General features: G+C 44.5%; 2 protein-coding genes across 6 annotated transcripts in view; one reads left to right on the top strand and one right to left on the bottom strand.

Moving 5' to 3' along the window:
- Window positions 1-5,541, top strand: part of LOC112250676 (ribonucleoprotein PTB-binding 2) — a 92,046-nt gene extending 86,505 nt beyond the window's left edge. For 2 of the 4 annotated variants that reach the window (XM_042321334.1, XM_042321316.1), the window contains 3 exons: window positions 85-204; window positions 970-1,176; window positions 3,397-5,541. In XM_042321334.1, coding sequence (XP_042177268.1) covers window positions 85-204; window positions 970-1,176; window positions 3,397-3,534 — 465 coding nt within the window. In that variant the 3' untranslated portion in view covers window positions 3,535-5,541. Of the gene's footprint in view, window positions 1-81; window positions 206-969; window positions 1,177-3,396 lie in introns of those variants that run through there. The other 2 variants (XM_042321325.1, XM_042321344.1) reach the window with 2 other exon arrangements.
- A 4,279-nt stretch (window positions 5,542-9,820) lies between these two features.
- The window catches only part of LOC112250666 (tyrosine-protein kinase JAK1-like), a 57,676-nt gene continuing 52,343 nt past the window's right edge, over window positions 9,821-15,153 (bottom strand). For both annotated transcript variants that reach the window (XM_042321300.1, XM_042321306.1), the window contains 2 exons: window positions 14,512-14,622; window positions 9,821-11,548 (listed from right to left, as the gene is read on the bottom strand). In XM_042321300.1, coding sequence (XP_042177234.1) covers window positions 11,441-11,548; window positions 14,512-14,622 — 219 coding nt within the window. In that variant the 3' untranslated portion in view covers window positions 9,821-11,440. The remainder of the gene's footprint in view (window positions 11,549-14,511; window positions 14,623-15,153) is intronic.

The following is a 15,153-nucleotide window of genomic DNA, read 5'->3' as shown; positions in this document are numbered from 1 at the left end:
TGTGTGTCTTAAAAGCCTGTGTGTGTCTTAAAAGCCTGTGTGTGTGTGTCTTAAAAGCCTGTGTGTGTGTGTGTGTAACATTAGGCGGCGGCGCCGTCCTATGGGGATTACAGCTCCTACATGCAGGCTGTCAGTCAGTACTATTCTCAGCCTCCCGTGACCCAGCCACCTCCCCAGGCTTACCAGAACAGAGAACCCACCAAGGTACACTACTGTGCACTATGTCACTGTTAGTACAGAGTGTTGTTGTCCTTCAGAGCACACAATCCCATGCCGAGCCTCCGACACTCCTACCCCCAAACCCTCCCCTAGTCGACACCTCCAATCCAATGTCCCAGACGGTGTATAACCCCAGTCTAGCCTCTCTATGCGCAAGGGCACGTCATTACACACCCCTTCCTTCTCTAGATGTAGTATAGCCTTGATGTAATATACATTACCATCAGCACTTAGCCTATAGCTTGGACCACATGTCCCAGGTTACATCTAACACTGTCCCATCCCTGCTATGTCTAATAACCCAGCTCACACTGTATCCCATCCATGCCACGTCTCTCTCTGGTTAACTGTAGTGACCTCCACTCGCCCACCTTAGCTGCTCCATCCTATACCCCCTCCCTGAGTCTATCCCCCCCCACTCTGCCCCCTTCTTACCCCTCGTGGGGTGTAATTCATCCGAGTAGTATGTCAGTGAGCCACTGGTGTGGAAGGCCTGTGCTCTTTAGATGCTGGTGTGTTTATTTGGAGATGATGACACCTACCCTAACCCAGGACATGGATATCCTGCTGGGAGAGGCTGTCCTTCCACACCAGAGTAGGTGTCGCGTCACAGGAGGTGTCAAAGAGTGTTGCTGTATCTGTGTGTGAAATGACAGGAGGCGGATGCGAATAAGCCCCTGTGTGGGTTTCTCTGTGCGGTCAGTAACTATGTGTGTGTTCTCTCTCTCTCTCTCTCTCTCTCGCCCCCAGGAGGCTGACGTGTGTAAGCCACTGGGTGTGTCTCTACATGCGGTCAGTAACAGTGGTGCCCAGTCGGTGCTGCCAGCCTACAGCTCTATCCCTATGATGCCAGGCTTCATGACCGTGCCACCTCCCTCCACACACACACTCCCACCCAGCCCTGTCACACACACTCAGAGTGCCCAAGCGGCCAGCGAATGGAACCAGTATTACTATGTAAGTCGCATGATGGTGATTTTATTCCAGATTTTGTTTGTTTGTTAGATACAGACAGTGCACTACTCATTATGGCCAGACTCCAGTATGAAAGTGGGAGAATCAGTGCAACTGCTTTGTTGCGCAAAGGGACATGTCAAAATGCAGAATTCGGCCACTTTAGCAGGTCTTTATTCATATAAAAAAAATCTGATTTATAGAAATTTCTATGTGGTCTATGTTAAAGGGCACTCCGTTTAAATTAACATAACGGGCTTTTAAAATGTGTGTGCAATTTCTACTTAAAATATCAAAGGGATGCAAAAAGCACTTATTTCGTGGAAAGACCCAACTATATAAGTTATTTAGAAGAAGCAGTTGTAGTGTACATGAGCAAAAGTTTAAAAAAAAGTTTCATTCATTCCAAAATCATGGGCATTACTATGTTGGTCTCCCCTTTGCTGCTATAACAGCCTCCACTATTCTGGGAAGGCTTTCCACTAGATGTTGGAACATTGCTGCGGGGACTTGCTTCCATTCAACCTTAGTCCAATGATTGGTTGGGCGATTTAGTCCTGGCTCACAGTCGTAGTCTGCATTCCAATTCATCCCAAATGTGTTTGATGGGGTTGAGGTCAGGGCTCTGTGTAGGCCAGTCAAGTTCTTCCACATCGATCTCGACAAACCATTTCTGTTTGGACCTCGTTTTGTGCACAGGGGTATTGTCATGCTGAAACAGGAAAGGGCCTTCCCCAAAATGTCATTGGATGCTGTAGCATTAAGATTTCCCTTTACTAGAACTAAGGGGCATAGCCCGAACCATGAAAAACAAACCCGAACCATTATTCCTCCTCCACCAAACAGTTGGCACTATGCATTTGGGCAGGTAGCGTTCTCCTGGCATCTGCTAAACCCAGATTCGTCCAATAAGTGTGATTCATCACTCCAGAGAATGTGTTTCCACTGCTCCAGAGTCCAATGGCGGCAAGCTTTACACCACTCTAGCCGGCGCTTGGCATTGTGCATGGTGATCTTAGGCTTGTGTGCGACTGCTCGGCCATGGAAACCCATTTCATAAAGCTCCTGACGAACAGTTCTTGTGCTGACGTTGCTTCCAGAGGCAGTTTGGAACTGGGTAGTGAGTGTTGCAACTGAGGAGAGACGATTTTTGCATGCTACGCTCTTCAGTACTCGGCTGACCCATTCTATGAGCTTGTGTGGCCTACCACTTGCTCCTAGAAGTTTCCACTTCACAATAACAGCACTTACAGTTGTCTGGGGCAGCTCTAGCAGGGCAAAAATGTATGAACTGCCTTGTTGGAAAGGTGGCATCCTATGACAGGTGCCACGCTGAAAGTCACTGAGCTCTTCAGTAAGGCTATTCTCCTGCCATTGTTTGTCTATGGAGATTGCATTGCTGTGTGCTAGATTTTATACACCTGTCAGCAATGGGTGTGGCTGAAATAGCCACCTCCACTAATTTAAAGGGTTGTCCAGATACTTTTGTGTAAATATAGTGTATTAAATGTTGCTAGAGGCATTTTCCTTGCAGGCTGTACTAGTAGTATGAGTGCGAGGCGCCAGCCCCACTTCCTGAGCGTGTGAAGTGTGAGAGAGGGGGAGAAGGACATTAGGAGACAAGCTGAGCTGAGCAGATGGGAGGATTTACCCAGACACTTGAGCTGAACTCTGTCTCTTAAAATACTGACATAATAATACTCTATTTTGTACGGACACACTCTCCACCACCTCCTCCCGTCTCTTCCCTCCTCTTCCGCTCTCACTACCAGCGAAGATGCAAACACTGGGGACCCAGGTAGTGAGATCAGACCAGAAATGGGACACATACCCGATGTCTGGGTGTCGTCTGTCTCAACCATATACTGTGCTCAGTGGACTGAAGTAGATGGGACGGTATATGTGCATGCAGTCAGGTCTGGGGTTGGGACGGTATATGTACATGCAGTCAGGTCTGGGGTTGGGACGGTATATGTACATGCAGTCAGGTCTGGGGTTGGGACGGTATATGTACATGCAGTCAGGTCTGGGGTTGGGACGGTATATGTACATGCAGTCAGGTCTGGGGTTGGGACGGTATATGGAGAAGGTTTAGCGAGGGGTCTGGATCTTACAGTAAGTTGTCGTGTTTACTTTGTTTCTCTCCACCCTACAATCTTATATCGTCTTCTCTCTCTCTCTCCGTTTCCTCCCTCACGCTCTCTCTCTCTCACTGTCTCTCAGAATCAGGCTCGGGGGCAGAAGCGGGAGTACCCTCACTTGGCGGTGCAGAATATGACATCAGAGGGCGTGTATGTGGGGCAGCACTCCCAGGGGCTAGGGGGGCAGTACGCTGACTACTTCAAGAAGAAGAGGATCTAGAGATGACCTATGACCCCCCCCTCCCTGCACCCTAACCCCTACAGTACATAAACACAGTCTCGGGCTTAGTGTTGTACAACTTTGGTTAACACACACACCGTTATGTCGCTTTTGTCCTTTTTCAAGCCTTAATTCTGAACTATTACTCTCTTCTCAGTTGATGTGTAAATGTTTATTGACTAATAATCTGTACATGGTTTGTATTGTATATATGAGCTGCTTTTGTATTTTATGGCCAATCAGTCAGTCTGCCTTGTTGAAGGCCAGTCACTGTGTAGTCGGGTTTCTCTCTCTCTCTGTTTTTATCTCTCTGTGTCTCTGTGTCTTTCTTCAAGTGGGGGAAACTGTACAGCGTTGCACACAGAGTTGCTTTGATGCCTTGCTGTAACTGACGTGTTTTTCTCTTCCTCGGTGTCTTTCTCTTTTTCTGACTGCCTCAGTGTCTCTTTTTATCTCTCTTCGCGGAGACCTTGACTTGGCGCGTGTGTGTATGTGTGTGTGTGCGCGCGCGTGCATATTTGTTGTGCCGTGCTGTAAGCGTAGGAGTGATCAGCCATTCCCAGGGTACAAGGCGGCGGGTCTACCCTGGAAACTCAAGAGACACAGGAAGGGGGACATCCAATCACTGCTCTTAACCTTTAACAATGGACACTAACCCTAACGTAGCAGGTGTAAAAGAAACGTCTGAAACTAGATCCTCTACATACTGGTCTTGACGAGAAGAAGAAAAAAAACCTGTTGGGGGAGGTTCTCTTCTGCACTGTTCAACCAATCCAGTAAATGTGGAGGAGGAGTTAAGATGGGAGTGTTTCTCAGGTGTCACCTTGTTAACATGCAAAAGTGGAACTCCCGGCTCTCTTTCCATTTCCCCTGAAAACCGGAACATCCGTTTGTTGGGGACTCGGCCGATGCTAATGGACACTTACAAAGGCTGGGCTGGTCTACTAGCAAATGAATGGACACCTAAACGTGGTATCTTATAGCCATTAGAATAGTCACCGAGTGGACACTTCTTTGTGCCCATATAGTTATGTATTATAACTTGCTTGTAGATGGACACTTACTAGGCCTTCATATGGTCCTGTGTTTGTGATAGCTACAGGTTTGAAACCTTCCTGTTTATAATGGCTGTTGTTTTCTGTAGGGGCCATGGAACAGTGGCTCAGTCGCTAAACGCAATAAGGTACGCAGGAGGAGGACTCCCAGGTTTTCCCAGGTTCTTCTCTTCTTTACCCACTGGTTTTATGTTTTAAATGCGGTGGACTTTTCAGGAACGGGAAGGACTCTGGAGAGACAAATAAACCAACCGACACTTTAATACCGCTTAATAAGCTGCCATTAGAAATGAAACCCCAAAACAGAAAGATTCAGGAGAGTAGCCATGTTGAATTATCTCAGAGATGTTGTGGACTCTCAATTCTATTTTGAGTCGGTCAATTCAGGAATTTAAAAGCCAGAAGTATGTAATAATAAATCAGCAATTTTCATCAAGCAATGAATCTAATTTCAATTCATCCCCTTAAGACTCATGTGGTACAGTGCAAGTGAAAAGGCCCTGAACCCAACCCTGGTGATCTGACAGAGGGGGTGCTAGGGGTATGAAGGCCCCAGGAGAGGGCATGGATGAGGGCTAAGTGTTGGCACAGGTATTCAGCCTGAGACCCAGGCAATAACGACAACTACTGCACCAACAAATATCACAATGCCAACACGAAGGCGTTACCTCTCTGCTATAATAAATCAAATCTGCCCGTCTCTTGATTTATCTCTTTTCACCTTTCTTCCTGTCCTTTTCTCTCGTTATATGCTACCTACTCTCTAATCTGTCTGTTTTCATCCTCCACTCTTGACTTGATGAGGCTGCGTTCTCCTGTGTCACGTGACTTGATGAGGCTGCGTTCTCCTGTGTCACGTGACTTGATGAGGCTGCGTTCTCCTGTGTCACGTGACTTGATGAGGCTGCGTCCTCCTGTGTCACGTGACTTGATGAGGCTGCGTTCTCCTGTGTCACGTTCTCCTGACTTGATGAGGCTGCATTCTCCTGTGTCACGTGACTTTCTCCTGTGTCACGTGACTTGATGAGGCTGTTCTCCTGTGTCACGTGACTTGATGAGGCTGCGTTCTCCTGTGTCACGTGACTTGATGAGGCTGCGTTCTCCTGTGTCACGTGACCTGTTCTCCTGTCACGTGACTTGATGAGGCTGCGTTCTCCTGTGTCACGTGACTTGATGAGGCTGCGTTCTCCTGTGTCACGTGACTTGATGAGGCTGCGTTCTCCTGTGTCACGTGACTTGATGAGGCTGCATTCTCCTGTGTCACGTGACTTGATGAGGCTGCGTTCTCCTGTGTCACGTGACTTGATGTGTTTTAGTACTGTCATATATCATCATGCTCTCAACGGGCGAACCATCTCAAAATTATATTAGTGTGTGACTGTACATTATTTCAACCCTTTCAATGCTGTTACACTGGTTTAAAGCCACACTTTTATTTTCACTGTGTGTGCACGTGCGTGTCTGTGTGAACTGCCCAGTAGGACTGGGTTTTTCCAGCCAGCTGATTGCTCTCTCCCACCAAGCAATGCTTAGAAGTGTGTGTGTGTAGCTTCTTTGTGTGTGTATGAGTGTGTGTGAGAGAGAGAGAGACCATAGGAGTCTGTCTCTCTGTCAGTGGCTGTAAAAGGCAGACCCAGGCAGTAAATCATGTCTGTCTGCCACGTATTCAGGCACTTTAGGCCAGTCTGTTGTCTTAAAAGTGTTTTGGTGATTGTATTAGCTTTCCTCGGCAGTCTCTCCCACTCTGCAATTACCGCGTGTGCCACAGTGCTATGCAGAGCTCTGTGTGTGATATGTGTGAGAGTGATTTTGACCTGCACATTTTCCCCCTTTGCCTATAGCAGGTCCATAGGTTTTATAGTTATTCAGTCTAGTCTATGCTTTTTTTTGTGTGGGTGTGTGTGTGTTAATAACCTGCTTTTGGCAGGTATGAGGGGAACAGACAACAGCGAGGGAGAGAAAGAGAGGGACAGAGACGGGAAAAACAGCTCCTGCTGCGAGCACAGCCAGCGTTTATTGGCACTGTCGTTCCATTTGAATTCCTCTCATTCTCTCTGGTCGGTCTCTGGCTGATGGGTGTTGGCTGTGTGTGTTTGTGTGTGTGTGTGTGTGTCCAGAATTGAGCTTAGGGCTCCTACGGTAGGCTTCAGGACAGGTCTGTTACCATTTAATAATAGGGCTGATAATCACAGCACAGTTACCTCTGCAGGACATGTCTGTCTCCTTTAGGAAGTATTCCCTATAGTCTTTCATATACACTGTATGATGTGCCAGTTGAAAAGAGGGGGAAAATTAATAATCAGCAGTGTAACTGGCCTCAAGGGCAAGAACTGAGCATCTCTCGTCTTGAGTGCGTTTAGCTTTGCTAGAACTAGAGACCTGACCAGGGGTTGCAGTTATGGAGTCTCCCATATATATATATATATCTGTTGTGCCTATCTCTGCATGTTGCCAACCAGGCGTATCGTTATATTGATTGTAAACAAGATTCTTTACCCCTGAACTACTCAGTCAGTGTTGTAGGAGAAATAGTTTAGTTGACCTGTCTGTAGGCACGGAGCATAGTGGTGACGCAAGTGTTGGTACTACACTGGGTGAGCCTGCACCTAGGGTACTGAACCATATGAACTGTGTGTGTGACCACAAAGCTTTGCAATACTGAAGTATTTTAAGACTGAACAGAACATTTAAAAAGCTGTAGACATAGATTGGGTGTGCTTTTTGCTTTGTACGGTTTTCTTTCAAAGTATGTGGATTTTTTTCTGACCTAAAATCTCTACTGTAGATTTTGCAATATTTTATATCACAACTACATTGATATTGCTTTACTGTGAATAACTTATTTATAGAAGAAATTGAAATTTAGCATGCATATTTACTGCTTTAATCTAGAAGAAACTCTAGTTAATATTGCATCAGACTTTAGGAATTTGACACACCAAACATATTGTTCTTTTTTTTGGGGTGGGGGGTGATTTTATTCATTTATGTTGTGCATTTATTTATTGTCTTATTCCTCTGAAAAATATATTTGTTTTCTCTCCTTTATGAGCAAAAAGAATTGTCTTTTACATTCCGGAATAAACATGGACTGAAAAAAATTAAAAAATGTCTCTCTCATTCACTGGCTCCCTATCTGAGAGCACACATGGTCTGTCCCTAGTTTAAAACCATAGAAATATAATGGATAGAACTCACCCCTATTTCAATAACCTGTTGATTGTTTCAAAGTAAAGCATCTGCTTTACACATATTGCCGAAAACATCGGATGCCTCTTCCCAATATGCATATTTTTTTAACCTTTTGCAAAAAAAATCTTAACGTTCTTATCAATATCACATTTTCCACCTTTTCCCATTGTAACGAGTGCTACTGTTTGTGTCTGCATACTGTAAAGATACTGGTAAGTGGTGTAGGCCATGTTGGATGGGTCACATTCATTTCATGAAATATATATGTTCTGCTAATTTCTATTTCTGTGGTTTTACCTGTTAACTGGTCTTTAATCAGACCTTTTTATAGGCTCTTCTTTCATGCTGACCACACAGTTTGCGTTACGTGCACGAGCGTTGCAAAATAAATAGAATATTTAATCCAAACTGCTCACACGAGTCAACAAGTGTCTGCGTAGCCAGAAACTAAAATAGAACTTGGTTCTATTTGATGCATGACACGCTGAAAGTCCCGCCTCTCCCATCTTCTCATTGGTTTTTAGAAGCATACGGTGCATTCGGAAAGTATTCAGACCCCTTTACTTTTTTCAAAATGTTGTTACGTTACAGCCTCATTGTAAAATGGATCATATACATTTTTTTCCTCATCAATCTACACACAATACCCTATAATGACAAAGTGAAAACAAGTTTTTAGAAATGTTTGCAAATTCATAAAAAACATACCTTATATTAACATAAGTATTCAGACCCTTTGCCATGAGACTTGAGATTGAGCTCAGGTGCATCCTGTTTCCATTGATCATCCTGGAGATGTTTTTACAACTTGGACTCCACCTGTGGTAAAATCAATTGATTGGACATGATTTGGAAGGGCACACACCTGTCTATATAAGGTCCCACAGTTGACAGTGCAAGTCAGAGCAAAAACCAAGCCATTACCTTGAAGGAATTATCCATAGAGCTCCGAGACAGGATTGTGTTAAGGCACAGATCTGAGGAAGGGTACCAAACAATGGTCTCCATCATTCATAAATGGAAGAAGTTTGGAACCACCAATACTTCTTAGAGCTGGCCGCCTGGCCAAACAACAATCGGGGGAGAAGGGTCACTCTTAAGGAGCTCCAGTTCCTCTGTAGAGATGGGAAAACATTCCAGAAGGACAACCATCTCTGCAGCACTCCACCAATCAGGCCTTTATGGTAGAGTGGCCAGATGGAAGCCACTCCTCAGTAAAAGGCACATGAGGGCCCGCTTGGAGTTTGCCAAAAGCCACCTAAAGACTCTCAGACCATGAGAAACAAGATTCTCTTGTTTGATGAAACCAAGATTGAACTCTTTGGCCTGAATGCCAAGTGTCACGTCTGGAAGAAACCTGTCACCTTCACTACGAAGGTTTTACATCCCAGGACATCCCAGGACAAACAGGACAATGCCCGTAAGCACGCAGCCAAGACAACACAGAAGTGGCTTCGGGACAAGTCTCTGAATGTCCTTCAGTGGCGCAGCCAGAGCCCGGACTTGAACCTCATCGAACATCTCTGGAGACACTTGAAAATAGCTGTGCAGCAACGCTTTGAGATTGAGAGGATCTGCAGAGAAGAATGGGAGAAACTCCACAAATACAGGTGTGCCAAGCTTGTAGCGTCATACCCAAGAAGACTCGAGGCTGTAATCTCTGCCAAAGGTGCTTCAACAAAGTACTGAGGAAAGGGTCTGAATAGTTATGTAAATGTGATTTCAGCTTTTTATTTTTAATAACTTTGCTAAAATTTCTAAACTTCTTTTTGTTTATCATTATGGGGTATTGTGTGTGGATTGATGGAAAAAAAACTATTTAATCCATTTTAGAATAAGGCTGTAACGTAACAAAACGTGGAAAATGTCAAGGGGTCTGAATACTGTCCGTATGCACTGTATACCCACATGGGTGACTGAAAGCTGAACTGAGGTTCACACTCCAGTCCAGTTGGTGGTGGTAATGCACCTTAAAGTTGGTTGCCAACCGCCATATAAAGTCCACAGAAGATGAATAGGAAGAATAAGACAGACTGAAGGAGAGATTACCAGAAACAAACAAAATGTCCCATTTTATCTGTGGATGAATTGTCAGAGTAGAGAACACACGATTTTGTGTGACTCAAAATGGGTCAAAATTCTACAAAGATCCAGGGGGAAAAAAAGGACCTTGTGCATTTCAGTAAAATAACAACCTAATTTTTATATCCCAGCAGGCTAACTAGCTAAATGTTCATGTGTTTTGACCTGTCCCTAAATTAATATAGTTGGTTCAGAGTTCGTTTTGATATTTCAACCTGCGGCTGGACAAAAATCAACAATGCGTGCGATGGTACACACACATGCGCGTGCCCGGTGCAGTCAGCATGTTTCTCTTTTGTCTCCTTCCTTCTGTCCATCCATCCACACACCCACACACACAATCTGTCATTCTGTAGAATTAAAAAAATAATAATTTCAATAAAAGACATGCAATATCTGACGTACACATTATGGCTATACTTAAGCTGTTTAGAAATCTGAGCAGAGTACAGAAAATTTTGGGATTAAAATATGTAACACTATACTGCCCTCAAGTGTCCCCTCACAGGTATAACATGTTCCACAAATTCTATTTCTGTGGTTTTACCTGTTAACTGGTCTCATATCAGATTGTTTATAGGCTCTTCTTTCATGCTGACCCCACCACAAGGGTTACGTGCACGAGCGTTGACAACAGAACGTGGAACATCGCATGATGATAGAAACACCAGAGAGAAAGTTATTCGGCTGGTTCTAGTTCCGAGGTGGTTCTACAGTATTCCATCCAGGGTTCTGCGTTTAAAGAGGAGCTGCAACAGGTTCAGTCTTAAAAGGGGGAGGTGCAGCTGTCTGGGCTTGACTGATACTGTCATCACCCATCCATTCTCCCTAATGCAATCCAACCCACTGCTACAGTATACTGTATCCCACTCATCTTTCACCACTCCCAGAGAGGTGGCTTGGATCCATGCAGTCCCTGGTCCAATGGGGCAGGGTGTGAATGTCAGAATCCTGGTCACTTAAATACATGTGGTTGGCTTTTTCACAGTGTCATCTTCACAGTGGCCGCAGCAATCCCTCACAAAGGAGCTCACATATACCATGATCCTTTACAGAGAAAAGGTCTATCTTACACAGGTCCAACTAAGGACCCCTCTCCTTCTGGGTTTAATGATTATGATACAAGTCCACACACAGAGTACATACTGCATGTAGCAATATGAAAAAGGCAGAGCTGATGCGCTCTAATAAAAAGGTGAAAGGTCACACTGCGGCAGCTCCCAGGTGGAATATCAGCCGATGGTCAGCTCAGTGGTTGGCTAGTGGGCTCATTCATCTGTCAACGTGACTAGGGTCAGTGTCACATACAGTGAGGGGTCAAAGCTACGTGTTGGGATGTGTTTCATTCTATACGCAATGTATGTATTCATCCATATATTATGTGATCTATAGTAGAGCATCTTAAAAAACAAAAAGTGAAAATATAGAGGAAGTCAGCGACAGTGTGAAATAAAGTGTCTTGTAGCACTGATTCCGATACATGTGGGTTTTTAGTCCAGGTCACCATGGTCTGTGACCCTTGACCTTTCACTCTTTACTCCTGAGATTGTCTGTGTGATAGGTAAGGCTGCCATGTTTTACAGGCTGCTGTTGGTGAGCATGCGGGTGAACTCGTCAATGAGACTCTTGAAAGTGATCCTCATCGCGGGGGTGTTCTCCCAGCACTTCCTCATCAGCTCATACACCTGCAAAAACACAGAGAAAATAATCATTATTACTCTAACATCTACTCTAACATCAGCTCGTACACTTTCAACACCCACACATACACACAGTCAGATTACACATAAAGATTTCTAGTCATGCAATTTCTAGTATTGCCGAATTCCTCTCGGGCTCTATTCCATCCGTATCGCGGAAGTTCAGCGTTACAGCGTGATTGAAATTTAAAGGCCATGTTCCAACGTTAGGGGAGACTGCATTCACAGTAAACGCGACACATGTCAGCTCATTAGGAAATTAACTTAAAATGTAAATTGTACATCTGTAACGCTTCAGCCCTTAGTCTTACGATAACAATGTAAAGAAAAAATAACTACAGTTTTTATTGACAAAGAGCACTTTTCTAGCTCCATGAATTACTGAAATAAATTCTCTTGAGGATGGTAAATTGAGTGACATATTGAGAAGAGAGCGTATATTGTGAGTGGTGGGGTGACTAAACGCCGGTAGTTAGCCCACAGTGCCTTCGGAAAGTATTCAGACCCATAGATTTTTCCCCCACATTTTGTTACGTTACAGCCTTACTCTAAAATGGATTAAATAAACAAAAAGGAAACTCGGCAATCTACACACAATACCCCATAATGACGAAGTGAAAACATATTTACATTGGTATTCAGACCCTTTGCTTTGAGATTCAAAATTGAGTGCAGGTGCATCCTGTTTCCATTGATCATCCTCAAGATATTTCTACAACTTGGAGTTCAGCTGTGGTAAATTCAATTGATTGGACATGATTTGGAAAGGCACACAACTTTCTATATAAGGTCCCACAGTTGACAGTGCATGTCAGAGCAATAACCAAGCCATGAAGCCGAAGGAATTGTCCATAGAGCTCAGAGACAGGATTGTGTCGGGGCACCGATCTGGGGAAGGGTACCAAAACATTTCTGCAGCATTGAAGGTCCCCAAGAACACAGTGGCCTCCATCATTCTTAAATGGAAGAAGCTTGGAACCACTAAGACTCTTCCTAGAGCTGTCCGCCCGGCCAAACTGAGCAATCGGAGGAGAAGGGCTTTAGTCAGGGAGGTGACCAAGAACCCAATGGTCACTCTGACAGAGCTCTAGAGTTCCTCTGTGGAGATGGAAGAACCTTCCAGAAGGACAACCATCTCTGCAGCACTCCATCAATCAGGCCTTTATGGTAGAGTGGTAAGACGGAAGCCACTCCTCAGTAAAATACACATGACGGCCCGCTTGGAGTTTGCCAAAAGGCACCTAAAGACTCTCAGACCATGAGAAACAAGATTTTCTGGTCTGATGAAACCAAGATTGAACTCTTTGGCCTGAATGCCAAGCGTCACGTCTGGAGAAAACCTGGAACCATCCCTACGGTGAACCATAGTGGTGGCAGCATCATGCTGTGAGGATATTTTCAGCGGCAGGGACTGGGTGACCAGTCAGGATCAAGGCAAAGATGAACGGAGCAAAGCCTATTCCCCTTCAGGAGACTGAAAAGACTTTGCATGGGTCCTCAGATCCTCAAAAGGTTCTACAGCTGCACCATCGAGAGCATACTGGTTGCATCACTGTTTGGTATGGCATCTGCTCGGCCTCCGACCGCAAGGCATTACAGAGGGTTTGGCAGTATGCTTTGGCAGTATGCTTGGGGTCATTGTCCATTTGGAAGACCTAAGTGTATGTACATTTCCGACTTCAACTGTACATATTACCTCGACCAACTGCTGCCCCCGCACATTGACTCTACCGGTACCCCTTGTACATAGCCTCACTATTTTTATTTTACTGCTGCTCTTTAATCATTTGTTACTTTTATTTCTTTTTGCGTGGGTATTTTTCTGAAAACCGCATTGTTTGTTAAGGGCTTATAAGTACGTAAGCATTCCACTGTTCTATTCGGCACGTGACAAATACAATTTTTGATCTGAAGTACAGAGAGATCCTTGATGAAAACCTGCTCCAGAGCGCTCAGGATCTCCGACTGGAGCGAACAGCCAAGACAACGAAGGAGTGGCTTCGGGACAAGTCTCTGAATGTCCTTGAGTGGCCCAGCCAGAGCCCGGACTTGATCCCGATCGAACATCACTGGAGAGACCTGAAAATAGTTGTGCAGCAACTCTCCCCATCTAACCTGACAGAGATTGAGAGGATCTGCAGAGAAGAATGTGAGAAACTCTGCAAATACAGGTGTGCCAAGCTTGTAGCGTCATACCCAAGAAGACTCAAGGCTGTAATCACTGCTAAAGGTTCTTCAACAAAGTACTGAGTAAAGGGTCTGAATACTTATGTAACTGTGATATTTCCATTTTTTTGTTTTTGTAAATTAACAAACATTTCTAAAAACCTGCTTTTCCTTTGTCATTATGGGGAAAAAACGATGTAATACATAAAAAAATAAAGCTAAAATAAAGCTGTAAGCTAACAAAATGTGAAAAAAGTTGAGGGGTCTGAATACCTTCCAAAGTTGATAAGTAGGTAGATCCAGAGATACTTTTGAGGAGATGGGAAACTCTGCAATCATATTATCGCCCATTGTGTACGTTGCCCATGCTATGCCAATGGGCCGTGCGGTGCATTCTGGGCGATTTTGGGACAAGGAGTGAATGGAAGTCAATTGGGCGCTAGTTCAAAAACCCAACATTAGCATGAGTTTCATCAACAAGAAGTACAACGTTACAAATATTTTCAGAGAGGTGAGATAATTAACATGCTATATGTAATATTGTATAGTTTTGGAATTGTGACATTATGTACCTTCGGAGGAAAATAGGCACTTTTCTCGACTCATACCCTGACTTTGAGAAGGGATTGCGTGACGATTAGCTTAGCATCCGCGTGACGCAGCATGACAATATGAACGTGATTGGTCGACAGTCTGCTGTGTGAGACATTATTCGTTCCTCCATTCGTTGTCCAATGGGATTCTTATTTCCTCCTTTCACTAATATCTCTGGTAGATCTTACCGTTCCAGGACAACTATCAGGACGGGGCAGCCTCTTCCCCTCCTCCAGCACCTTGACCAATCGCGTCACTGTCATCTGGCCCCGAGTAGGACCAATAATCTTCAGGAACACCTGTGGGACAAAGAGGGGGGAAGGGGAGAAGAGATGAGTTGCCATGGAAACACGAAACAAAATGACTCCTCCCATCTAGCCAGTGAAGACAGGACTGACAGAGGGCTCTGACGAGATTCCGGAAGTGGATTTTACAATCCTCGTAACCCATAGTGATATTTAAATATTAGTGAAAGCGATATTACTGTGCACCCGAGACTGAAAAACAATTCCTATGTTGATGTCTTGCCCATCGGTTATGAATGTTTCAGCCTGTGTGTTGAGATGTCATGCTTTTACTGCCATTTCCTGGTTTAAAAGAGCACCAAAAACTACACTAACCATGAGCCTTAGTGTTTCTGCCACCACAGAAACAGACCCTGGATCTGTTCTAACGCGACTCTAAACAAGAGGTAAAATCTCACAGAATATGGACAACTTCGTTATCTGCCTATGGGAGATAACGCAGCGGACAAATTCTGTTTGTGCCTGTGACAGTGGTATCGAGCACCATCATGTGTTCGCTAACAGATCTCATGGTTTATTTTAGTG

Source organism: Oncorhynchus tshawytscha, linkage group LG01 (genome assembly GCF_018296145.1).
Source record: "Oncorhynchus tshawytscha isolate Ot180627B linkage group LG01, Otsh_v2.0, whole genome shotgun sequence".
In the NCBI taxonomy this organism is placed as follows: domain Eukaryota; kingdom Metazoa; phylum Chordata; class Actinopteri; order Salmoniformes; family Salmonidae; genus Oncorhynchus; species Oncorhynchus tshawytscha.
The sequence above is the reverse complement of the archived record's forward strand: the minus strand, read 5'-3'. Positions and strand labels throughout refer to the sequence as shown.